Source organism: Urocitellus parryii, chromosome 1, assembly GCF_045843805.1.
Source record: "Urocitellus parryii isolate mUroPar1 chromosome 1, mUroPar1.hap1, whole genome shotgun sequence".
In the NCBI taxonomy this organism is placed as follows: domain Eukaryota; kingdom Metazoa; phylum Chordata; class Mammalia; order Rodentia; family Sciuridae; genus Urocitellus; species Urocitellus parryii.
In genome coordinates this window covers 6,973,257-6,998,718 of record NC_135531.1, presented here as the reverse complement: position 1 = coordinate 6,998,718, position 25,462 = coordinate 6,973,257, and the positions used below count along the sequence as shown (strand labels likewise).

The following is a 25,462-nucleotide window of genomic DNA, read 5'->3' as shown; positions in this document are numbered from 1 at the left end:
TCCTGGAGTCTGCACTACCGCCAGTAAAGAGTCCTCCTGAGATCAGCGGTGAAAAGCCTCTGAGGGCAATGGGAAGATCTGGATGGAATGCATATCCGGAGAAACCTTCCCTGTGAGAAAATGACTGGCCCTTAATAATGCACAACGGGGAAAAGTTAGAAGTGGAAGGATAGGGTTGAGGGGCAGGCGTCTTGCATTTGGTGGCTAGGCAGGGTGGTCAGAGTGAGGCTGACAGGCCACTCTTCACGACACACATGAGACACCTTTTGTGCCACGGTCTCTTCCCCCTTGTGGCGGTCTGCCCTGCTCTGCATTCATCAGAGTGAGGATGACTAGCCTGCTGGGGCCTGAGCCTCGCCAACTGTGGCCCTCCAAGTGGTCGCCGGGAATCCATGATGTCACTCTCCTGACCCAGCCAGCCACCTCTTGCCAGGGCCTGCTGGGTTTATTAGAATCCTGGCAGGCAACCAGGTGCCCTGGGCTGCCTGCAGTGAGGAAGACAAGAGTGGTTTGGCAGATCTCCCTCTCTCAGCGGCTCCGGTACATGGAGGCCGCACTTTGGCACAGGATGGGATGCAGAGGTGGCACCTAACATTAGGAGTGAGCTTCAAAACTCGAATCCATGTTTCCAACAGGGGGAGGCCTGGGTTCTTTCCCAGCTCCACTCCAAGGGCAGGTGACTCTGTGTTCTTATGGCTTGGATGTGAGGTGTCCTCCAAAAGCTCACACGTGAGACAGGCAAGGAGGTTTGGAGGAGAAATGATTGGGCCACCTCCTTAACCTAATCAGGGAATTAATCCCTGATGGGATCAACTGGGGGTGGCTGGAGGCAGGTGGGTGTGGCTGGAGGAAGTGCTCACTGGGCTGTGGCTGTGGGGTACATATTTTGTATCTGGAGCGTGGAGTCTCTCTCTGCTTGCTGATCACCATGTGAGCTGCTTCCCTCTGCCACACTCTTCCACCCTGATGTCCTGCCCCACCTCGTGCCTTGAGGAGTGGACCTGGCAGTCTATGGACTAAGACGTCTGAAAGCGTCAGCCTCTGAATAAACTTTTTTGTGCTGGTGGGGTCCTTTAGTCACAGTAGTGACAAAGATGAGTAAAATACATGCCCCGAGAACTCAGTGCAAACACACAGTTGCTCTGGGAGGGGCAGAGGACGGCCACACCTAGAGGTAAAGACATCTGTCACCTCCCCACATTCTCTTCTGAACCTCGCCCTTCACCTTGCTCTAACTGCATTGATTAATTTTTTTTAAATTTGTTTTTAAAAAGATGGTATGGATCTCTTTTTTTTGTTGCTTGTTCAAAACACTACAAAGCTCTTGACATATCTTATTTCATAATATTGATTAATGAGGGTATTTCTGAGAAAGTCAATTTCTGTTGGGTAGATTTAATTCCTTACTGGTATTTTCAGGCAAAGCTTCCTCTTTTCCAGGACATTCAGCCTTGGGAATGGTCCAAATGCTGCGGCATAAAATCTCACAGCTACAAAAGAGGGGAGAAAGGCATTCCCCTTTGATTCTCTGAATACTCAGTAAAACTCACTTCTGCTCTAGGGAGCAGAGCCCAGGTGGTTTATTCCAGCTGTGTCACTGGGCCACAGCACCCAGGAGTCAGCTCTGGACACTGGCCTGGGACCCAGCCCCTCATCCACCAGCTTTCTTCTGGCTGCGTGGGCAGCAGCTCTGGGCGTGGGGAGAGCCCAAACTGATCTTGCTGGCAGCAAGGCCGTCTGTATCCAGGGCAGAATGTGCCTGATCTGTGGGTCTGATGAACACTGACATCACAGCGTGGGGTGCCGCAAGGAGTGCCGGGAGAGAAGTCAGCTCTTCTTTGTATTTCACTTTTGGGGGACGACATGATTCTTCAGAGTTCCTACCTGTGAACTGCGATCTGAAGGCACCAGGTGCTGAGGTCAAGCAGGACAGCCACTTGATGGGAGAGGACAAGGGTTTGGGGAAAGGAAGACTCCCGTCAAGTGCAGCACAGAGGCCTCCTTAGAGAGGAGGCTGAGCACACAGATGCCACCCGTCATTCAGCCATCAGCCTACGGCCACACTCGGGAGCCCCTGTTGAGGGGGGTCATCCAGTTGCTCATATTCATTTGTAAAGTAACAAGACAATTGTCTTGGGTGTAGCACATGTGACCCACAAGTGTCCCATTTCCATGCTGTAGTGCAGGATGGGATCGTTTTGGTCCACGCATGTGTGACAATGAAGGTCATTTCTGCAATAGCTTTTTCAAAAGGTTCAGTGGTTTGGACGTGGTGCCAATGTGTTCCCAAGGGCTCTTGCATTGAAAGCTTGGTCCTCAGTGTTAGGTGGGGGACCTTTAAGAGGTGGGGCTTTTTGCCAGGTAATTAGGTCATTGGGTGCTGCCTTTGGAAGGTTTGGCTGGCTCTGAGTGAGTTTCCACAACAGCCTTCCTTACCAAAGAGCAAGTCTAGTCCTTGAACCTCTCTCTGGCTTCCCTTCCTGTTTTGCCACATAAGCTCTCACTCCCACTCCCACCATGATGCCACCTGCCATGTTTTGATGGGGCCTTCACCATGGGATGGCTGGCTGGGGCTCCCAGATCTTTTATTTTCAACCTCCCAAATTGTGAGCTAAGCAAATCTCTTTTTTTTTTTTTTTATAAAGTACCCAGCTTCAGGCATTTTGTTATAGCAATATCAAAAGAGTTAGTTCAGAGGAGTAGTATGAAAGTTTGAGGACAGCATTGTGTCCAAGACAGTGTGATGCCCACCTGCTCTGCTTCACAGTATGTTTGGCAGAGCTCTGATCAAAGTTCTCTGTCCACAGAGGTAAGAAAGTGTACTAAAACAGCATGCTGGGGCTGGGGATGTGGCTCAAGTGGTAGCGCGCTCGCCTGGCATGCGTGCGGCTCGGGTTTGATCCTCAGCACCACATACCAACAAAGATGTTGTGTCCGCCAAGAACTAAAAAATAAATATTAAAAAATTCTCTCTCTCTCTCTCTCTAAAAAAAAAAAAACAGCATGCTTGAATACTGGCATCTAATAGACATACAGAGAAGAGAATCACATTTGCTAAAGATGTAAAATATTTCCAGGTTTTTAAATTCAGGCTTCTTGTACAGCAAAGGAAAAACATAGTACTTAATATCTAGATTTTTTTTCCCTAAAAGTTGAAATCTGTATTCAAGAGAAAGTTAAAAACCATACAGATGGAACTTTCCACAAGAACTACTTTTATACAGACTTTTGAAAGCAGCAAAATATGTTGCCAAGAAAATGATGAAATTGTCAAAGGAGGTTTTATAAATCATAAGGGGCTGCGGGCAACTCTGCCTGCATTTGAGGCAGCTGGGTGCCAACTGCATGGCTTAAGACATTTTGAATTAAGAAGTTGTAAATGGTAAGTAATCATGAAGCATGTTAAAAAATCAACTTAAAGTTTATTAAGAACTTATTAGAAATCAGGAAGTTATTTTCTCAATGAAGTAAAAGTTATTATTTTCATTTATGTTAAAAATTATTGTTTTTTCCCCTAAGAAAAAAAATCAACAAGGGAAGACAATCAAAGGCTATGACTATTCCAGAACCTAGGACGCATCTGGTGTTCTTGTAGGTTGTGGTCAGGGAATGTGGGACTGCATTTCAACAATGCTAATATGCACTTTTAATGACATTTCACATCTCTGAAATCTGGAGGAATGTTATAGTCAGTGGCAGGTTCTAGCTTCACTGGTAGCAGTGTATGAAATTAGCCGAGCATCTTCAATGGACGCCTTGCAGCCTCTGCACCTCTGGATGGCTATACATTCTGCGCTGTGCAGACTGGACCTTGGTTGGACAGAGAGTGCTGTGGAGATAGATCCGGTTCACTCTACACTTGCTAAACCATGTGCAGCGTGGGTCCAACCAGAGGGGGTGGTTTTATTCTAATTTGCATAAAAGTGCTTTAGGGGCTCATTGCTTCCCCAGCCCTTCCAACTGCAATCCAGCTCAGCTCCCCTAAAGACGCGTTTGCAATTGTTCTACTCCAACATCACCAGGGACAGCAGTGTTCCTGTGCCTCTGTTCCGTGTTCCTGGCCCCTGCCCCGGCTGAAACCCCATCTTTTAGTGCCACCTACCCACTCGCAGCTTGAAGTCATTGAAGGAGTGCTTGTTGATGGCATCCAGCTTGGCCACCAGGGCAAACGCAAACTCCACCATGGTGCCTATGTGCAGGTACTGCCGCTCCGGCTCCTGGAAGAAGGTAGACGTATGGAGATGTGGGTCAGAGGTCCACAAAAGGAGGCTACTCCTACTCAAGCCTGAGCTGCAGTCTGAAGGCTACACTGACAGCTCTAAGACAAGTGGTAAGAGCTAAGCCTCATCTGGAGGAAGCATGGGGTTGGAACCCATGTTGCTGGCAACGGAGACGTAAACCTCTGGAATAGAGGCACCGTCAGACAAAAGCAGTGTGGTGGGCTGCCGTGTGCTGGCTCCCAGTTAACACACTTCAGGACAATGGCCATTGTTCCCAGGCCCTGGCTTTGGGAACGCCCTTCCTCTTTCACCCTTGAATGCCTGGAAGCGGAGAGTCTTGTGGCTGAATTATGTTCCCCACCCCAGAGCTTTATGTTGAAGTCCTAAGCGAGGACCACAGAATATGACTACTGGAATGTGCAAATAAGTCTTTAAAGAGGTGATTCATTGAGGCCATTGGGTGGGACCTTATCTTATACGCTGGTGTCTTTCATTTGGGGAGGGGTACCAGGGTTTGAACTCAGGGACACTTGACCACTGAGCCACATCCCCAGCCCTATTTTGTATTTTTTTCTGGGGGGGGGGAGCAGGGTCTCATTGAGTGGTTCAGCACCTCGCCATTGCTGAGGCTGGCTTCGCACTCACGATCCTCCTGCCTCAGCCTCCCGAGCCGCTGGGATCACAGGCGTGTGCCACTGTCCTCAGCAAGAAGAGATTAGGACACAGGCACACACAGGGGGACAGCCCCATGAGGACACCAGAGGAAGTCACCACCCACAAGCCAAGGAGAGGCCTCCGGAGGAGCCCACCCTGCACACACCTGGATTCCAGATTCCAGCCCCCAGACACAGACGGTCACCTGCTGCCACTGAGCCTTCCAGTCCTGCCACCCTTCGTCACACCCGTCTCTCATACTTGGTCCCGGCAGCCCTTGCAAACTAACGTAGGGGGGACAATTTCCTCTCTGCCCGTCGCCACGAGTTTCATCATCCCATGGGGAGGAGAGGCTCAAGAGCCGGAGGAGAGGAGGCCCAGTTTCCAGGGAAGACAGTGGGAAGGTCTGTGTCCATTACGAGCGACTTCACTCACCACTCGGGTTACTGATTTATAACACCCACTGTGTTTATGTTTGCTTCTGGAATTCATCCTGTATTAATTTCTGTATTTAGTGACACTTTAAAAATGATTATTGTTATTTGTGAATGATTCTGACAATAGAGTAAATTTAGAGTTTCTGAAGGTCTCGGCTCCCCCCATATTTAATGATGAGATGCACCAAAACAATTCAGAGATCACAGGTTTCCAAGTCCCCGTGAGCTGCTCTGCCTTCCGGGCTGAGCTGAAGCGTCCAGCCTACTGTTCGCCTATGGCTGGGCAGGGACATCCGAGCCAGAGAACCCTGCCGCGTTCACTGGGAGCAACCCCGGGAGCCTCTCCCCTCATCTCCGCCTTCGCCCAGACGGTCTTGGACTCAGGAGAAGCACGTGGAAATGTCTACGAGCCACTGTGCCTGGGATGACACGGGGACAACCAGGAGGAAACGGGGCGAGGTGCCAGGTGCAGAGCTGGCGGGTCCCATGGGGGAGGAAGCCCACTGATGCTCCTGTGGGGGCACAGGCCCAGGAAGGAGCATCTGGGGAGCATGGTCCATGGGGGTGAGGACAAAGGCCCTCTCAGAGGCTCCGCAGGGGTGGGGGAGCAGGAGATGGAGACAGTGGACATGAGCCATGCATTCAAAGCCCAGGGAGGGGAGAACCCAGGCAGCACTGATGGAAAGAGGAGGTGACCCGAGGGTGGCTCCCCTGATCTGCAGAGTGATCTAGCAGGAAGGGGGAGGCAGCGCTCCCCAGCTCTGCTCCTCCCCGCCTCCCCCTGCTGAAACTGGGGCAGGGCAACTCTTTGTTCTGGGGACCATCATGAATCAGCGCGGGCAGCCTGCAGCCTCTAGGGGACATGAGTGTCACCCCACCTCTAGCTGTGAAAACCCAAGTGTCTCTTCTCATTGGCAAATATCCCCGGGAAGGGGGCACTGCTCCCAGTGAGAGCCACAGCACTAAATAGCAGAAACTTAGCGGAAAGAGGAGATAGGCTTCAAGAGCAGGAAGAAATCCATCAAGAGAAGGGTTTCTCCACTTTGTCAAGTAAATTGTATCTTCTAGAAAAAGACGATGGAGAGCGCTTTTGCTGTGAATTCTCACCATAAAATCATGGGAGGAAAAAATAGTGAAACCCTTGGAACCACACACAAAGCCACAGTCAGCTGACTCTGGTGGCAGTGCAGTGCCATTTCTTGCTGTCATGACTTGTGGGGAATGCGGGCTTCGGGACCTGTGCGGCCGTGAACTGGAAATCATCTTGCTCCTTAGCAGGGAGCAGGGCTGCAGAATCAACAGGCAGGAGCGTGTGTGGCTCAGACTGCAGCTGTCCCCTGGGGAGGATGGGTTGGCCATGGGGAAATGTTTGGTATAAAGTGCAGCAGGCGCGCTCTGCTCCCTAGTGAGTTATCGCCACATCCGTTTTCATGCAGCAGGTTTAAACCTCAGGTTTTAAGTGACCTGAGTAATAAGACGAGATGGAGTTTGGGGAGTGGGGTATAAATCCAACGTCAAGAACTCATAAGGGCTTAGTAAACCCTAGGAAAAAATATGTTTGGTGTCTGGAAGAACTCAATTCATTTTGAAAGGTGCTTCTAACTGAGCTCTTGATAAATTTTTGATGGAAGTATGAAGCAGTTATTTCTCCCATGACCCAAATAATTTCTGCCTGATACCTCCCAATATGCAGCCGACTTCCAGCAACACAGCGAGACAACCCAATGGCTACTGAGATGACCTGAAGTCAAGTGGCTACTTGGTAACCACGGAGGTGACCTCTTGGACTAAAATTAACATGACCTCCTCCCCTTCTTCCTTCTGTGCATTGAGCGCCTGCTGTGTGCCCAGCTCTGTGTTCCCTGATGGAAAACTCTTGGTATGCAAAATCCCACTTGCTTGATTTTGTAGGGGACTTGGGCTGTCACCTAAGAAGCACTTTTTTCTTCTTGGAGCTCCCAGAAGATCTGATTAGACCTCTAAGTTCTCTGGATAGCTATCAGACTTCTGGGTGAGCAGGAAGGACTCTTGCTGTGATGTTCTCTGCTCACCCCAGGAAGGGGTTCAGTGAATATTGCCTGAGTCTGGCAAAACTGGGCTTAGCCCCAGGTTCTGCAATCATTAGCTGTGTGACTTTGGTTGAGTCACTTAACTTCACTGGGCTTCAGCATCCTCACTAGTAAGTGGGACAATAACTCTCTACCCCATTGGGTGGTGGTTAGGATGATGTGAACTGACACAAACAGTACGTTCAGCCTCTATCCCTAGGGCTTTGGATCATCCGCCTCCCTTTGTGATGGAGAAGAGCATCCCTCTGCCCAATGAGAAGGGCATCTAGGAGGTGTGTTTGTCAGCTTTCCATCACTATGACAGAATACCTGAGGTGGACAATTAAAAGGAGAAAAGATTCATTTTGACCCATGATTTCAGAGGTTTCAGTCCATGGCCACTTGCCCCCATGGCTCTGGGCCGGGAGTGTGTGTCACTTCATGGCAGCCAGGAAGTGAGAGATGGGAAATGGCCAGGTGCCAACATCCCCTTTGAAGGCATGTCCCCAGTGACTGGACCTCCACTCACGAGGCCCCATGTCCTAAAGGTCCCACCACCTGCCAACAGCACCGTGAGCTGGCAGGCCGTTAGCATGTGGGTTTGGGGGACACTGGCTGGACACCCTCCTCTTTCCACACTCAGAGCATCCCGTGCCGATGGGGGCTTTGCAGTGACCCGGGTGTCTGACACTCCAGTGTCTCTGAGAGCCTCGGATGTGCAGTGATGGGGAGGCTCATCCTCTCAGTTGTCAGCTGCCTCTTAACAGCACATACAGAGAGAGGTTTCCCTCGCTGGTGGTGCACCATGATAGCTTGGTGTTGGTACAAAAGTGCGCGGCTTTGGGACAGCGCCTTCACCTCACTAGCACCTGTGTGGCTCTGTCCTCAACAGCAAAGGGATGGGCTCCTAGTTGCTTTCAAGAGCACTTCTGCCCCTGGGTCCCGGCAGCGGCAGGAGTCTCCTCCCTGCTGTCTGCTCCACCTGGCCCAGCGGGGTCCCTCTGAGGCTCCCAGCTCCTTGCTCACCCGTGAACTGCTACCACTGTTCATTCCACACTCTGAACTCTGAGGGAGGTCCGTCCTCAGCAAGTGCCCCAGACCAGACATGGGTGGGGTGGGTGGGGATCCCCAGACTGCTAAATAAAACCCCCAACAGTCAACCTGGACAGCTCCTAACGTACAGAGACCCAGTCGTGGAGGTGGAAGGAAAATGTTTCCTTCCATTGCTGCCAGAGAGCCTGGACTTGCTGACACCCTGGGTGGGCAGGTGCAAGAGTCCTGGAGTGACTCACATAGAGCCTGGGATCTGGCTTGGCCTGGCAGAGGGAGTGGGAGAAGTGTGAGGAGTACTCACTGCAGTAGAATCTCAACCAGGGACTCAGAGAGCACCGTGGATAGGGTGGTGCTCCACAGGGAAATGCCTACAACCCACATGCCCAGGCCTGCTGCCAACTTGTTTATATATACTAAGCAATCAAATACTAAGTGTATGTTAAATGTTTAAATGAAATAACAATTTAAAAAGGAAATAAAGTAATTAAAAAGTAGTTACAAACATTAAAAGTAATCGCAAAACCTGACCCGCACCAGGGTCCTACCTTGATAAGGAATGAGCACCCTACTCCCTCTTGCTCTCTGCTCTTCCCGCCTCTGTGTCTGGCCCTGTAAGTCACTTCCTCCCAGAGTGCTTCAGGAAGGGGCATTAAGGTATCTGAAACAGTGTCTAAAAGCTAGAGGTTTGGCTTCTTACAGCAACAGTGTGAGGCAGGCATGGGTTTGAACGAAAGTCTTCAGCCCTGTGTTTTGGTTTTGACGCTGAAGTTCCCACTAGAATTGATTTGGAAAAGATCAAACCTGTTCACATCATTGCTACGACCAGCGATGGCTCTGATTGAGAAGTTCCTCTATGAGCAGGTGAGGCTCCGGGGAGCCTAGAAGCTCCAGGCCACGGGTGCGGTGCAGACTGACAGCCAAAGAGGGCGGCCAAGCGCGAGCCTAGCACCTGCTTCTGCCCCCGCTGGTCATTGTCACGGGAATGAGGACCAGGCAGATGGCCCACCCATTGTCAGGAGAAGCCAGAAATGATCGTCCTTCAGTGAAATGTCCGTAAAAAAATACTGCCTTAGCCAAAACTATATACACATGACAACAAGCTTGCTCTCAGGGCTTGAAGTCTAAAGGCCACAGAAAGGAACAAGCTGGGCACTGCAAGGGGGGCTCTGAGGACAGCGGGTCCTGGGGCAAAATGAAGGCCCAGATGGGGGCAAGCCCCTGCTCCTGTCATGCCGAGGCCCACCAGGACATCTGGCCAGCCGGGCGCCTGCGTGGGACCCTGGGAGCAGGGCCCGTCCCTGTGCTCCCCACTGCTCGACGAGCCCCGCTGCTTTCAAACAGCCATCAGTCCTGACATCCATGCCATCTCCCAGTCACCGTGTCATCATGCTTAGAGGTCACTGTCTCATTCAGGAAATGAAAATGCGGGGCAGCCGGAGTGGCCGCGGCTCTGTCCTGACCCGGCTCTGGGGGGCTCCTAGGCCCTGGTTTCTGGATGGATAAGAATGTGGCTCCGGCAAATAGGAAAGGCAGAGGTGATCACAAATGAAGCTAGATTCCAAAAGGCTGTTATTCAGATCATTTTTATATTTAAGAAAATCTCATTAATCGTTGGGAAGCCTATATTTTGCAAATTGAATTTCTTTTGTTACAAAAATAATCGTTTAAGCCATAAACTGTATTTTTGCTTTAAACTAGAGAAACAAACTCTTAAGCTCATTTCAGGTAAGTTAATAAAGATAATAGTGACATTCATTTCTATAAGCTAACTAATATTAGCATTAACATTTTTTGAGCATGGTATTTTCCCCCAATCAAGTGTCACTGCACTTAAGGTCGACCTTTCTAAGTTTCTAATTAAAAGCTGTAATCATAAATAGCTAGTATTGAGTAGAAATTTCCTGCATGGATATCATAATGACATATAGTTTTCATTTATGTCAAACAAAGCCTTAACTCTGTTCCATTGGAGAGGACAATGGTATCCATCTGCAAAACAGAGTATGAACCCCACGGTCTCATCATTGCCATGAACGTTTATCATCTACCGTGGCTGAGGAGTCTGGTACATAGTTTTCGTGTTAAAGTCATTTTCTCAACAGCCTCATGAACTGGGGTGTTCACTTTATGCAGAAGGAACATGGGACTTGGGGGACTTGGCGATGAGGGTAGTGAGCGTGCTCATTGGGAAGCCATGCTCTTTCTTGTTCACCCTGAAAACTCTCCCTGGTAACAGGTGCCTGGTGTGGATCACTGGGCAGTCAGGCCTGGGGGGGCGAGTTGCACTGTGTGGTGACAGGGGCGGAGGGATGGGATCCTGGCCAAGAGCAATTTGCCAAGGCAGGGCTGGGTGCAGGGATGGCCGTGGCAGGTGGGAGAGGGCTGGCGAAGTGGCAGGGGAGAGAAGAGAAGGGACGACAGTGTCAGGGGTCACCTTTCCGGAAGGTCAAAGAGCCTTGAATTAGGAGCAAATTATATTCCATGCATTTCTAGAATGATCTTCATGTTATGTATAGCTAATATGAACCAATAAAACTGTAGAAAATGACTGATACCCAATTAAAAAAGAAAAGACAATTTACCTAGGCCATCTGACCTACTGTGGCTTCAGTGAACAGAATGGATGTGACATTGCTCAAACAATCTGCTGTCCTCTGGGCTGTTTCCCCAGGGCCAAGGAATTCATGTCCCCAGACTCCTTCCTGTCCCTAAGAATGCTTTACCCTGAAAGAGGTCCTCTGAGACCTTCACAGAGACCAAAGATTCCAAGACCCAGGAAGACAGGATAACGGAAAGCAAGACCCACTGACCATTATATCTGTCAAACAATGCAAGTTCCAATTGGAACCCGTCAGTGTGGGCCAAGGTGACCCAGGGCTGCCTTTAGCATATCATTTTGAACTCATTAAAATGGTACAATCCCAATCCTCATGGGTTTCACTTGGGAACCCATGGATAAAATCATGAGCAGTAGGAACTTTAAAAATCTCAGGCTATTCTACTGTCAGTCAAAAGGTGAGAGGTGGTACCTGGGCAGGTCACCTGCCAATAAAACTGGGTAGCAAAGGGGCACATCATTGCTCTCTCCTCTTAGAGATGACCCTCTCCCTTCTTCTTGAGAGTGCTTTCCTTCCTAATAAACTCTGCTATATTTTGACTACATTTCATATCCTGTCCAAAATTTTCTCCTGCAGAAACACTGCCACTCCTGGATTCTGCTGGTAATAGTTGTTGGCTTCAGGGGGCGCCAAAGAGCGCAGCAACCTTGACAAATAATATTCTAATGCCATGTTTTAAAAATCAAAACCAACGCAGAAAAATTCAGGGTGAACTGAAATAATGAAGTTCTAAAGAAAGTGCTGTAGGCTGAATTGTATATCCTCTCCACCTTGGACTCTCCAGCTTCAGAGCCGTGAGCACTTAGAAGGGCCTGTTCTGTGGTCTGCTGCTACGACAGCCACATGGACGAGGACAGACCGTCCTGGCAATGCTATTCGGAGCATCTTTGAGCCTGAGGCAAAAAGAAGATTGCCTGTCCCTGAATTCATGTTCTCGTGTTATTTTTTAATGGCTCAGTTTTTCCAGGACTTTAAAGGCATTGAAAAAGTATAAGTTTGTTCCATTAAAGTCAGGAAAGTAAAATGATAATTAGTTTTCTTAGTAAGGGATTAAGGGATTTAAAATTCAAACAATGTTACAATTAAAAACCTTCGTTTTACATTTTCCTCTGTGATTTTTCAGTCCTTTAGACATGAAGAGTATTCACCAGTTTTTGGTACTTCAAACCTTTAAACACCACCAGGCCCAGGATGCACTGTTTTCCTTCTGCCTCGGGCTCCAGGCTGGCTGGGAGGGGCTGCTCAGAATATAAGGGGAAGATCTCTCTAAGCTTTCTGGTATTGCTTGCTTCCTTTGCCTCTTCCACTTAGTACCAGAGCAATGCCTACCCATAAACATGACACTGAAAACCACCACCTGAAGAGGAAAACAGGTGGAACATGTATTGTTCCGTTCCCTTGGAAAAGCAGGAGAGTTCCAACTTGAGGCAGAACTTCCACCTCCTGTTCTTTGACCAGGACTGTTAGGAGGGAAGTCAGACCCGTCAGCTGCTGGAGGAGCAGCTCTGCTCTGACACCTGGCCTCTGGCTCCTCCCACACCAGGTGAGTGTAGGAAGAGAGGACAGGCAAGTGGGGCTGGGCTGCTCCCTCTACCTGTCTTCAGAAAGCTGAGTTCTGGTAAGCTCTATTGCTCTGTGCTGCATCCAGCAGAGGGCAGGCTGCACAGAAAACCTGTGCTGAGAGTCAGGCAGAAGATCCACTGTCCTGAGGGGAAAGAGGGGGCTTCCTTATGGACCCCTTGTCTACATGCAAATACAACGTGAAGATGATCTCCTAGGATCCCCAGTGGAGTGCAGATACCCAATTTTGCCCAAACCATCTTTTCAACCAAATTCCTATGTGACCAACTGGGTTTTAACTGCACAGCTTAAACAAAAGGACCAGGACCATCCTTACTGAGCGTCCTTTAGATAAACAGTTTTCATCTTCACTGCATCGCATATCTGTTATATAAGAGATATATGGTATATCTGTTCTCATCAGCTACTGATTGGCTTTTCTTATGTTCATTTACTGGAGTCCTAGGACAGACCCTCAGACCCTATGAAGCCTCCAGAATTCTCTTTTTCATTGGATTGCTTAGATTGCTTAGGTTGTATACTCAGTGGTCTCTCGGTCTCTGTGCCTCCAGGATGATCTGTGCACAGAGCCGAGGCTGGCATGCACAGGTGGTGGCGGACGCATCTGTACCTGGGCGTGCTCCTGGCTGGGCACAGCGCTCAGACCCGTGGCTGCCATGTAGGTGCTGCCGATGGTCTTGATTTTTTCAACACCGCTGAATTTTGGCTTGGACAGCAGCTGCAAACGATGATAGTCATTCAGTTACTTAGATGGACATGGACCCAAAGCCAAGCCCTTCTCAAACACTAGTGCACAGCAAAACGAACAAGGCTTGTCTCAACCACCGTCACCACCTTGACCTGGGGCTTTGCTGGGGGAAATCCACAAGGGCATGGCCTTGGGAGGAACAGAGCACAGGGAGTTGCTACCCATGAACCTGAATGACCTTGGCTAGAGAAGGCACCAGGGTAAGATATGATGCAAGTGATAATGGCCTCAGAATTTCCTGACTCAATGTTTGAAAAGTATCACATGAAATTCTGATTCAGTGAGGGAAGTCTTTCCTGCAGGGTCAGTATGATATGTGACCAATGGTCAGTGCTGAGGATTGGACTTTGGCCTCAGTCGGAAAGAACAGAGATCTAGAAAGGCTCCTCCATCAGCCCTAATATTTCTGGTCCAAGTGCTGGTTGCCTGCTTCCCAGGTGACTTCTCCCCATTCCATGACTTCAAGGTTTGGGATGGGATGACTGAAAGTTAAGAGCTAGAAACTTCCCAGACAGAAGCTGTAGGGCAGAGGGAGGATGGGTGGAAACTCTGGAAGGTTCTGTATCTGCTCCAGAGGGGCAGGGCTCAAATGAACGGCACCAACTAAAGACCAGAGCCCTTTCTTGCTCCCTTCTCAGTACTCCTGATTTCAGAGAAGGTTCTTTTAGGGTTACATGTCAAAGAACGTAAGCCAGGGAGCAAATCCCTGGATTGCATATCCACATTCCCACTGTCACTTGCTCTCAGCACAAGCTATATTCCTGAGGGGCAGCTGAAGCAAGCTTGCACGACCTCTTTTTACTAGGCACCAGGGATAATGGTAGAAATCTTTGGTTGTCATGACTTCTCAATATGAGGACGGCAGTAGGAGAAAACACACAGGACTCAAAGACAGAACTAGGTTCGTCGTAATGCACCAATAAAAAATGTAAAAAGAACAAAAAAGAACCAGGTGGATTTGAAAACCATTGTATTATATAATCTCATCTCTGTATTTCAAAATTCTATGAATTAAACTGAACATATGCTCATGGATGTCACTGTCCCTCTAGTTTGCATGATAATGATAAGAGTAGTGTAGTTGCAATACCTTTAAAACGGGAGACACGTTTGTCCTTCTCAGAAAATAGAACACATTATTCTCTATGTAGACAGAATATTGAAAGTTGAAAAATGACACCTATTTCAAATTCTAAAATGTATACTTTGTCCTTTCTAAAATGTGATGCATTATCCCACCCACATATTGCTTTGTCAATAATAAAGCATGTCATTCATACCTAGCTCAAGTTGATGTCTGACAAAGACCTTGAAGTGTTCACAGACATGCCAACAATCTACTATTATAAATAGATTCATTATATTTTAACATACAAAAGGGTGGGAAAATATTTTCCCTGAAGGTCAAGACTTGGTAGAAAATTTACTAGTGTGCAGGATACAGATTTAGGTAGCTGTCTCTAGCAATCATCATCAGCTTCAAAAATAAAATGTTTCTGTCTCTCCCAAATTATTGCTTCAATACAGCACATGTCTTAACTCCAACCATCAGAAGTTAAGCCAGAGGACATGTCTTTAGGTATGTTACTATACTGAGTTCACTGAAGTGCACTGGAATCTTGACATGGGGGACTGGGCCCTGCCCTTGAGGGGTAACCCCCAGACCTACATCATCAAAGTCGGCGATGATCTCGTTCAGGAGCCGAAGGCATTCTAAGCCCTCCTTGTTCACATCTGACTCCGTGTAGAATTCTTTGAAATCCGGAATGGAGGCGAACATGACGCAGACACAGTCGTACGACTGGTGGTACAAGTCCTGCCGGGGAGAAGAAGAAGAGCTGAGCTCTGGGAAACCATCAAAGATCCCAGAGGCCAGGGCTGGCTAGGTGAGGATTCATGAAGAAATCGCCTGCCCAGCCCCTGGCCGGCTCCATCTCGCCCCATGGAGGTGAAGCTTCGAATGAGCAGATGCAGAGACAGACCCACTCCCACCAGCTAGCAGGAGGTGCCCCCAGCTAGATCTCTGTCATCTCTATGTCTCTGATCACAAGCAGCCATGGAGTCAGGCCCAGAAAAATGTCCTTCAGACAATCCAAGGAAAACAAAGTCAATTCCAAGATGACTGTGCTGTCCCCAAGTAACTTGTTTAGTGATGCTCTTTGGATGGGAGTTTTTGGTTTTTATTTATTTATTTATTTATTTATTTATTCATTCATTCATTTATTTAAAATTGTCCTCTTTATTGCCTCCTGGAAAGAGCAGATAAAACTCACCAAGCAATTTTTTAGTTATACCAGTGTGACTCAGGCCACTTTTTCTTGTTGTATGTTATCCTTGTGATTTTATTTTTTTTAAAATTTTTTAATATTTATTTTTAGTTGTAGTTGGACACAATATCTTTATTTTTATTTATTTTTATGTGATGCTGAGGTTTGAACCCAGGGCCTCGTACGTGACAGGTGAGCACTCTACCGCCAAGCCACAGCCCCAGCCCCTATCCTTGTGATTTTAAAGAGAGAGAGATGCACAGCTCTTCAACCACAGGCAGAAACAGAACTGCAACATCTGTCAACACAACCCAAAGTGTTGCCATAACTTGCCAACACCCAGTGAGAGCTTCAGACTGGGAGGGTTTCAGAAAGGAAGGGCTGTCCAGTGGGCTTGGGGCTGAGCAGGCACGGACGATCTGCCTCCCCCTGGCACGGGCTCACGAGGACATGGGCAGAACAGCCTGCTCTGCCCGGAACATTCCAAGGGTTCTGTGAAGCAAGATGGCTGACCTTGGGGTGGAGGGAACCAGTGGGGAGCTGTGCTTCCTGTGTGTGCCAGCGCGGCGAGGGAGCCCATGGGTACGACTCCATGGGTACTCTTGACGCTGCTAGAGGACACCCATGTGAATCCCTGGGCAGGGAGTGGGCACTTAAATAGCACTACAGCTTTGAGGCTTGGTGGCCTCTCTGGGGGACCCAGGAGGTCTCCTAGTGAACACACCAGAGCCATGGCAATCCTACTGAAGGGCAGCCTCAGGGGAATATGAGACTCCTGCAGGGTCCCTGTTCTCCGTGCCCACCAGCCTGTGAGGGCTCCCGCGGGTGCCTCAGATCTGCACTCACTGCGAGGACAGCAGAGCCCAGTTTTCCTTTCTATCCACGCTCAGTACCGGCTCATTGTGCAGACCTGCGTGTTCTCCTCTGCAAAGTCATTCTGTGAACCTCCATTTCCCGGGAAGACAACCCAAGACAACTGGGCTCCATCACGCTGACTACAGCCAGGGAGTCGGGGCAACCCCGGGAGCCTGTTTTAGTTTGAAATGTCCATTTTATAAAAGTAGTGTAAACATCAGTAAACCCTGCTCTTAACTAGAGGGGTATATTTAGCAAGCCAGGACACATTCTCTGGACCCTGCTTTTCACCACTGTCAGTTGACATTGACCAGAGCAAGCCTCAGAGAAACAAAGATGACAAACACAAGCACAGTAAGAGCCAGCACTTACTGAGAGCCCCACGGGACAGCACGGGGCCTCCCCATCACTCTGGAGGCACTAGCTCTCCTTGACCGAGTCCCACGAGGCTTGTGCTGTCATTCTTACCCAGATAGGAAAACTGAGGCTCAGAAAGGCTGACCGTGCGTGCAGTCCTCCCTTGTACAATCTACATTTACACATTGTTCTGAGTCTCCCAGATGACCATGGCTATGCTACCTGGATTTGGGGGTAGCATGGAGCCCCCATCACTTGCAAGTCTTGTGCCTTTATCTTTCTCTCTTCCCCTTGAGTTTTGAAGGTGTCGGGGGGTGGGAACAAGATGAAATGCAGGACTGAGTTGACTGGCAGTTTGGATCTGACACGTCCTCTCATTCTGTAGCTCTTAACAGGAATGCATGGGGGCATCATCCATGGGTCTTCCAAGAAGGCAGACACATTGGCCTCCCACTGTTCAACAGAACCTCATCCCCTGGGGCGATCCCTGGTCCCCTGGTCCTGAGACTCGGGGATTCCACAGGACTGGAAGTACTTGAAAGCCAGGGGACTTTTATGCTTTCTGAATTCTCCGGAGCCGACAAAACTTGCAGGGAATGGAGCCACACTCTTAATTCACCAGGCCTTTGGATTGGGCATGGGACTAGAGAGGACCGGGTGCTAAATGGTGGATCACCTGAGTTCCTCATACATCCAGAGATCTGGGGGGTGGGCAAAGACAGGTGGGCGACCCTTGAGGAGGTTTTGAAATCCAGGGTCTGGAATGGGTGGCCCTTGTCAGCAGATAGCCACCGGAAAGTATCATTGAGCTCTGGAATCGAAAGTGAGTTCCATGTCCTCTCAATACTGGAGGCCCAGGATGGCTATAGTTAGGCTCCCAGTGGACTGTTTTTAGTATGAAGCCAAGGTCATGGACAGCCTGGTTCAGCTTAGGTACTCAGGGTCATGAACACCTGAGCATCTGCCCACTTACGTAACCTGTTGGCACTGGGCTTTCTTTGCCTGGCCGGCATATAAAATAGGTCTATGGAAAGGCTCAGGTGGGCTAGCTGGGGGCTGCTGCTGCCCTTGAATAAAGCACGTCTATTATCCCAACTGTGCCTCACATCTTCTTTCACCTGCCAGATCCCAAATCTGTTTCCCAGGGGTGAGCCTCCGCCTGACAAATATGCATCCACATACTCGCAACCCATCGAACAAGCTCAGCAAGAGGTCATCTCAAAGCAAGTGTTTCTATGCTCACTGTCCTTTCTGGTTATTGAGTGTGGCTAGTTCTTCTCCTATCCAGGATGAAAATCTGCGGCAATCCCAAGGCTCTTCTTGCTACTCTGAGTAATGCAAGGTCCTCTCATCCACACTTAAGCATCGAGTCCAATGAGCAGTCAGAGCTGGACCTGGTTCAGTGTGAGGCCTTTGCCCTTCCTCAGGCTGGGCTGACGCAGGATGGGAAGGGCTGCAGTTGGCTTCTATTCCCTCTGCCTGGTTCTTCTAGTTCCCTATCTTGCATATCAGGTTTTACAAACTCTTCATGGTAGTGATGGGGAAGAAAGATGTAACTGGTTCTGGGGCTGTAGCTCGGCTGTAGAGCGCTTGCCTGGAGTACGATGGCATGACTGACCGATGAGGCAGGACCGCTCCACCGACTCATCTCCCCATGCACCCACACCTGGCTTTCCTCCTGGTGGCTCATGGATGGTTAGCTCCCTGCTGCTTCCCCCCACTCCTGTCCCTGGACGCTGCCTCCTCACGCTGTGAGGGAGGTCATGTCTGCTCCTCCTGCTTGTGGTCACTCTCAGCCTGGGCTCTAGGGATATTTTTCTGGCTTCTCTGCTGAGGTCTGCTCACCCTTCCAAGTAACTTTATAAAACAGGCTCTGAGAAACCCCATGACAATTCTCTTTCTCTTCTTTGGTCCCTGAGCAACATTCAGTCTTCTTTGCCCCTCATCCTGGCAGCCCAGTGACAGTCCTAGCCACAGCTCCCTGTTCTGTGGGCCCAGAGCCCCCTCAGCCTCTGCCCCTGGCATTTTTAGGTATCAGTACCGTCCATCAGAGCTTCCTAGGACCACTCAGACACAGTCATGGGCACGTCCTAGACGGAGAGGTTCTCGTCCACTCTCTAGTCCAGAGGTGAAAAAAGTCCCCGCTGTCCCCTACGGTGGGTCTCATTCCCACGATATTCTGTCCTCCAACCCTCTTCCAACTCCTAATCTCCTGGCCACATGTTGAAGGGTCCAGAACTACAGCTGGCTTCCAAGCATGGCATCTGTAAATCCTGCACCGTGTTCAGCTCTTCCTTTGGACATGAAAGCAACTGTCCCTTTGTATCACAGGCTGAAATTCATATTAATACTGTTACACACACACACACACCCTGGACTTGTCCCCTTGATCCTTGATGGTCTGTCATGACAGGTAGGAAACACCAGGTCTGAGGATGCAGACGTAAACAACACCTCCTAGAGACTAGAGTCTGGTTGGAGAGACAGCAAATATGGAGACATAACCACAAACTGCACGCAGTGCTGCTCAAGGCCCTGCAGAGATGGCCGGCCGGGGCTTCTCTGCAGGCTGGAGGGAGCCTGCTCTGTTCTAGGAAATGTTTGGGACCTCATTAATTCCTGGATTTCCCAGCCTCCCAGTGGTGCAGTGCTCCCTCTTACGGATCCAGGCTGCAGAACACGGGCTCCCACACTCGGACCTTTCCCATTGGTCTAGGCAGGGACTACTTAGTACCCTGTGTCCCCGACTGTCAACTAGTACCTAGACAGTTAGAAAATACAACAGCATCTCCTGAAAGCCAAGTGCAACCTGGCCCGTCCCTCCATGCACACAGAACGCTGTGAGGGGTTGAACTGGGGGTCCTGAGGCCCTTGTGGTTATCAGAGGAGGGAGCACTGTTTGCATGTGGGGTTTATCCCCAAATGTCTGAAGTGGCCTCTTCTTTTGATCAAATCTTGGCATTCTCAGAAGGAGGCTGTCTGGCTCAAAATGATTCATGATTCCCCACCACCAGGATTCAGCGAAGGGTCAATTTGGTGACAAAATGCTGCCTTCTTAAGAAGCCATGGGAACATTGTTGGCCTAAGTGCAGAGGATCCAGCAGATCACCTAAAACAGTGGGGGCTCCCGGCACGGCCTCGCTCCCAGCCTGAATGGGGGCATGTGGGCTGGACCTTCCCAAGAAAGTGACAGCTACAGAGGATTTTCAGTAAGTTGTAAGTGCAACTGCCCCAGGGGAAAGAGGAGGAGGAGGCTGCAAAGCTAAGCTCAGGCCCAAGCGGTCAGCTCTACTCATACGCAGTCCCAGCAGAGACTTAGTGAACAGCATTTCATCCAAATAAAAGCTTTGTGGACTCGGTTGTTACAGTGATTGAATCATTCTTGACTCCCTGTTTCTGAAGGGAAATTAATTTCTTTTGTACATATGTGCAGTGGGTAGGAGAACAAAAGGAGAGCCTAGAGGGTTCTTTGTGACCATGGGTCATGACATATGGCATGCTACTGTTCCTAGGATTGTTCTGGAAAACCATGGAGTGAAGGATGCCCAAGAACCTGCCCCTGATTCAAAAGGTGATCACCAACGATGGACTGTGCCTCAGAGGGATGTGGACACTGCCTCCCTGGGGTCCCCCAGAGCCCTGACTCCTGGGTTCTGCCCCAGAGACTGTTCCGGCTCAGGGCAGGTATTACACCAGGAGTCAGCTGCACCAATCAATGGGAAATGGCCATGGATAGCTCATCTGAGGGAGGGAAACAAAACATGACACAAAGTCTGGTTGTTCTTCATTTGATTTGGCTGTTCTTTTTCTGTGGTTTTGTTGTTTGTTGTCCAAAGTCTTGTTTTCCTGGATTTTTTCCAAAAGACTCACAGGAAAGCATCATGAGGAGCTCATTGGAGGTGGGCTCGTGTGGTGGGTGTCCCCTGGCTGGAAGGCTGGTGCCCATGAATCCCTCATTCTCTGCATCCAGGGGCAGTGAACCCTCCACTCCCACCCAGCGGGACCTGGGGAGGCAGAGGCTGCGTGGAGTGCTTTGTCTCCAATGTCACACGGAAAAGGATAACATTGGGTTTTGTTCTCCACTTTATTCAGGCCCTGAAAAGGTGGGGAAGGAAGTTTCCCTGAAAGCTTTTGATAAATCCCCAGGCACAGAGATTCTCCAAGTTTTGCAAGAGCTTGAGGTATTTGTTTAAAAGGTAGCGAAGTCTGAAGGTGGGTCACACGCCAGCACAGCTCGAAAAGTCTTATGTGAATTATTGCTTCTAAAGTTAGTAGCACTAACCTCTGAGAGAATGGAGCTGAGGCCCCACAGCTAAGAGGTGCTGGGCCTGGGCAGAAGCATGGCTCTTGGTCACCAGAAAGGGCCCAGCAGGTGGAGGGAGGCTCCCACTGGACCCAGGAGCTGGCCGTTTTTACAGGAACTGGGGACCCTGCACTTGGAGAACTGCTGCTGTTGGCATTGGCCACTCTGCCCTGCCCCGCTAGAGTCTGCAGGAAGTGATGCCACTCCAGGGGTCATAGGTCCATCACTAATAGAGCTTCTGCTTGGACCGTCTTAGGCAGAGAGAGCTGAGCAGGGAGCGCCTGCTTGGTGCTAACACTGTGGAGGGGCAGAACCTCAAAGACAGCTACACTCTTAAAAAACACAGGCCCCAGGGTTAGAAGTCCCTTGTTAGGTCAAGAAAATGGGTTCTTCTCTCTAGGGACAATGTCTCACTAGGACAGGAAGTCTGATGCCGTCCACAGGAGGCAGGAGCAGGAGTTTGCTATGGTTTATGTGCTCAGACGTGTCTCTTCGTAATCTTGTTGTTTGTTTTCATAAAGAAACAAAGCCCCCTCCCTGACTGAGACTCACTGTGGAACTCTCAGACCTTTAGTGACCTGGCTAAGGATCCTCCTTGTTCAACCCTGTTTGCCTTCAGTGCTTTCCCCACAGGGACGCAGCTCAGGCATCTTCCCTCCTTCGCTGTTGGATCTCTGGTGGTTGGATAGCAAAATCTGCCCAGGAGGCAGGGTGAGCTGTGTCTCCAAGCAGTCCGCTCAGGAATGCTGTGACTTTGTCTGAAGAGGCTTTTAATTGTTTAGTCCTTGAGTTTGACAGTGGCCCTGTGAGCAGCTGCCTCCCCCAATATTTACCCTGACCATCAAAAGTGAAAATTAGCAGGAAAATACAGGATATTAACTTGTGTTAGGTGGGGCCGGCCTCTCCCACGACATGGAATCTGCATCAGACGACAACACAGAGAACCTTGCACCCTCCGAGCCGCGCAGTGGAACAGTGGCTTTGGAGTGTCTCTCTGGTGTACTGTCCCAGCTTTGGGAATCAGCATCTGTTGTTCCACCCTCCTGAGCAGCCCACAGTGTCTGGGTCCTGAGACAGATCCAAATGCTTTTCCTTCACGTGGCCATTATGAGACACGGAGCCATTTGTGCCATGGTGGGGAGGCTGCATGGTTGTGCCCCTAAGCATTTCCCTGGAGGGTTTGGGCTGGCCACGGTCAGGAGCACATCTGGGGATTTTGTTCCCCTAGGGAAGGAACAGCCACCTTCAAGAGCCACCACTTGGAGCGCAGTAGACAGACACCTGCCATCATGAGGAGATTATCTCAGAGCCTAAAGGTGGGTTCCTGAGCACACACAGGCAGGTGGCTGTGGCAAGGCCCCCAGGACCTGCTTTACTTGAGGAGGGAGGAAACAAGCATAGAGCTGTTTTCATCTAAATGAGCTGATCTCCACTTTGTTCCTGAAGAGGTCCCAATTGCCCATGTGCAGTGAGGCAGCAGCAGGAGCAGGACTCAGCCCAGGCCCCTGGCTCTCAGCTCAGGACTCATGTTAGGTGGGGCCAGCCTGTCCCACGACATGGAGCCACCTGAGTGGGGAGGGCCACAGGAGATGCGGTGTGCCCTTTTAATACTTCAAATGGCGGCACTGATTAGGAGACTCGGAGAGAAGTGTCCACCCTCCCTCCGAGAACCTGAGGGCATGCGGAGGGAAGGTGCTCCCTGCTCTGGGTCTCACCAGTGTGGACATGGGCCCTGTGCTCTGCTCTGTGAAGTGCCACCTCCCCTGCACACAGCACTGTGCAAACACGCTACACTCTACCCGACACCACTGCAAGGGAAGGCATATTTCTTCTCCCTTTACAAATGGGGAAACTGAGGCTCTGACCCTGGAAGAAACTGGCTCAAGGTCACAAGAACAGACAGAGTTGGGGCTAAGATGTGAGCCCATGGCGTATAGCTGTACGCTTTTCTCTTCTTCCTCAACTGGGCTTTCTGAGTTGTTTCTAAAGGGCAACCTTAGAATAAGCCAAGCAAACAGACCAGACAGTCCACCCAGGGACACCATGGTGGAGGGCCAGACCTGTGGTTGGGCTTCACCACTACCTCTTCCTGTCTACCCCAGGGCTCCTCCAAGTCTTCACTAGGTGCTTTCCTGGTGCCAGGGGGAGAGTAGCCCCTAACAGCCTGGAATCTTCACCCCATCCCTCTCCCTCCTTGATGCCATCTCCTGGCTAGTTTAGATTCAGAAGTCCCTTGCTCAGAGTGGCTATCCTAGACCCTGACCTTTGTACTCCCAGTGTCCTTGGACATAATAGGCTCCAGTTCACAGGAGGAACCCAGGAGGGTGGCTGCTTCTGACCTGTTTGTCTCTACATCCAGGGCAATGCCAGGTGGGCCACAGGGCAACGTGGGGAAGAACATGCTGAACTTAAAACTGAATCGACAACAGATATTTGGCTCCTATATTGCTAATGACAACAGTAATTTTGTTTCCTGTGATGAACAGGCAAGTAGGCTGCTGATATACCTCCTGAGTGTAGAAATTACCAGGGGAGGAAATCATTAAGGGCACAGCCTGGAAGGCTCCCATGCCCTGCACGCTCTCAGGGAGAGGAGAGAGCTGGCCCGCAGCCCCTCACCCACCTGCACTGCATTCCCAATTTCCACTACACCTGCATGCCATAGGGAAGTGCTGTCCCACACCATGCTGCTTTGTATTCTGGTATCGTCTGGGTCGAGCTCATCTACTATTAGCTCATTTGTCAATGGGTTCCCTCTGCTACCCTGCCTGTCCACTCCTGGACCTCAGTGGCGATCTCCTAAGTGCAGGGATGGCTCCGAGTCTCTGCATTCCTGAGCTCAGGGATGTGCACTCAGCCCTTGCTCCTGTGCATGCTTTCAAAGGAAGTCCGTCTGCAGAGCTGTGTCTTGCTCTTGTAACTGGTGATCTCTGCAATCCCACGATGTTTCATTTCATAAACCTTTTCAGCATTTTAATGACAGCCTGGTCTTTTCAGCTGAGCTAACTATCCATTCCTGTAATGTTTCATAAAATTACCATTTCCATCCATTCATGTGGACAGACGAAAGACTTTGTTCTTGTGTCAATAACTGCTAAATGCAGTGGGTCTCACAAATTATCTCATTATCTCTGAAATTCTAAGTTCCCTAAAAGGCTCTTGGGGAAGCTGAGAGCAAGGCGCCCTGGGCCTGCAGGCTGCATGGCTGATCAAGGACTCTTGGTTGGGCTCCATCATGGCTGGTGAGGAAGGAGTCCCCCACACCAGGAGAGGGAAGTAGCCACTTTGGGAGGCATATTCAGAACGGCAGCACCTCAGAATGCACATCTAGAACTTTACACAAAACCTTGCATAATGAATCAACCCCTTGCTCAGACACTGGGTGATTCTAATGCCCTATTCTCAGCTGATGTCTCTTGACCCATCAGCATGCTCTGGAAAGTGACAGTTCCAGGCCAGCTGTGCACAGGTGCGAAGTCCCACCGCACCCAAGTTCCTCCTGCCCCGCCCCAGCCCAGCCCCACGTGCTGACCTCGTTCTTGAGGCTCCGGGCCAGGAAGTGCTCGGCCACGTGTGCGGGAAGCACGTTCTCCAGCAGCACGCGGTTCAGGTTCTCCATGGTCTCGATCTCCTCCCGCTCTTTTTTGAACTTGTTCTTCCATAAGAAGTCTAACCTACAGTAATATTCATTCTGTTACAAGAGGACACAGAGGTAAAGAAACAATAGGCATCGTGTCCTGCCAGAGAGTGGAGGTTTTAAAGAGAAAACAAAAAGAACAAAACCAAACCGTAAAAAGAACCCCCAAGCAGAATTGTCACCCTCCCCACAAAGCCCTCTGTTCCCCCAAAATGACCCTCAATCAGCCTCTCACACGGTTTTGCCAAAACGGGTGAAGTGACAAACAAGCTGCAGGAGCCAGGAATGAGCTATTTGGGCAGCTCATGGGTCAAAATGACAGTGAGGTTTCCCCTGTGGTTAAAGATGGCTTCAAGTGTGTGTGTGTGTGTGTGTGTGTGTGTGTGTGTGTGCGCGCGCGCGCACGCGCGCACGTATGTTTTGCATAGTAGAATATTAATGATGGAAAATGAAAGATCCAAAGTAGAAAAAGTGTCTTGGTCAATGTTTTGCATTACAAAAAAAATGTTCCTTGGTATCAATTCTCCTTTAGTATTTGTGAACCAGTTTGCCCCTACATGAATTAAGTAATTAAGAGTTCATTGTAAAATATGGATTTTTTTTGTTGAGGATTGCCTTGTACATAGGAGAATTCCATTATATGTGGACAAAAGCACGTGATGATACCATTTAATTAAGATAGTG

At 49.7% G+C, this 25,462-nt stretch overlaps 1 protein-coding gene across 2 annotated transcripts in view; it reads right to left on the bottom strand.

The window, feature by feature from the left end:
- Adcy2 (adenylate cyclase 2) overlaps positions 1 to 25,462 on the bottom strand; it is a 375,018-nt gene that overhangs the window by 8,860 nt on the left and 340,696 nt on the right. Inside the window, exons 20-23 of one of the 2 annotated variants that reach the window (XM_026397066.2) lie at positions 24,674 to 24,832; positions 15,029 to 15,175; positions 13,222 to 13,329; positions 4,103 to 4,217 (exon numbers count right to left, since the gene is read on the bottom strand). In XM_026397066.2, coding sequence (XP_026252851.1) covers positions 4,103 to 4,217; positions 13,222 to 13,329; positions 15,029 to 15,175; positions 24,674 to 24,832 — 529 coding nt within the window. Of the gene's footprint in view, positions 1 to 4,102; positions 4,218 to 13,221; positions 13,330 to 15,028; positions 15,176 to 24,673; positions 24,833 to 25,462 lie in introns of those variants that run through there. The other variant, XM_077799966.1, reaches the window with a different exon arrangement.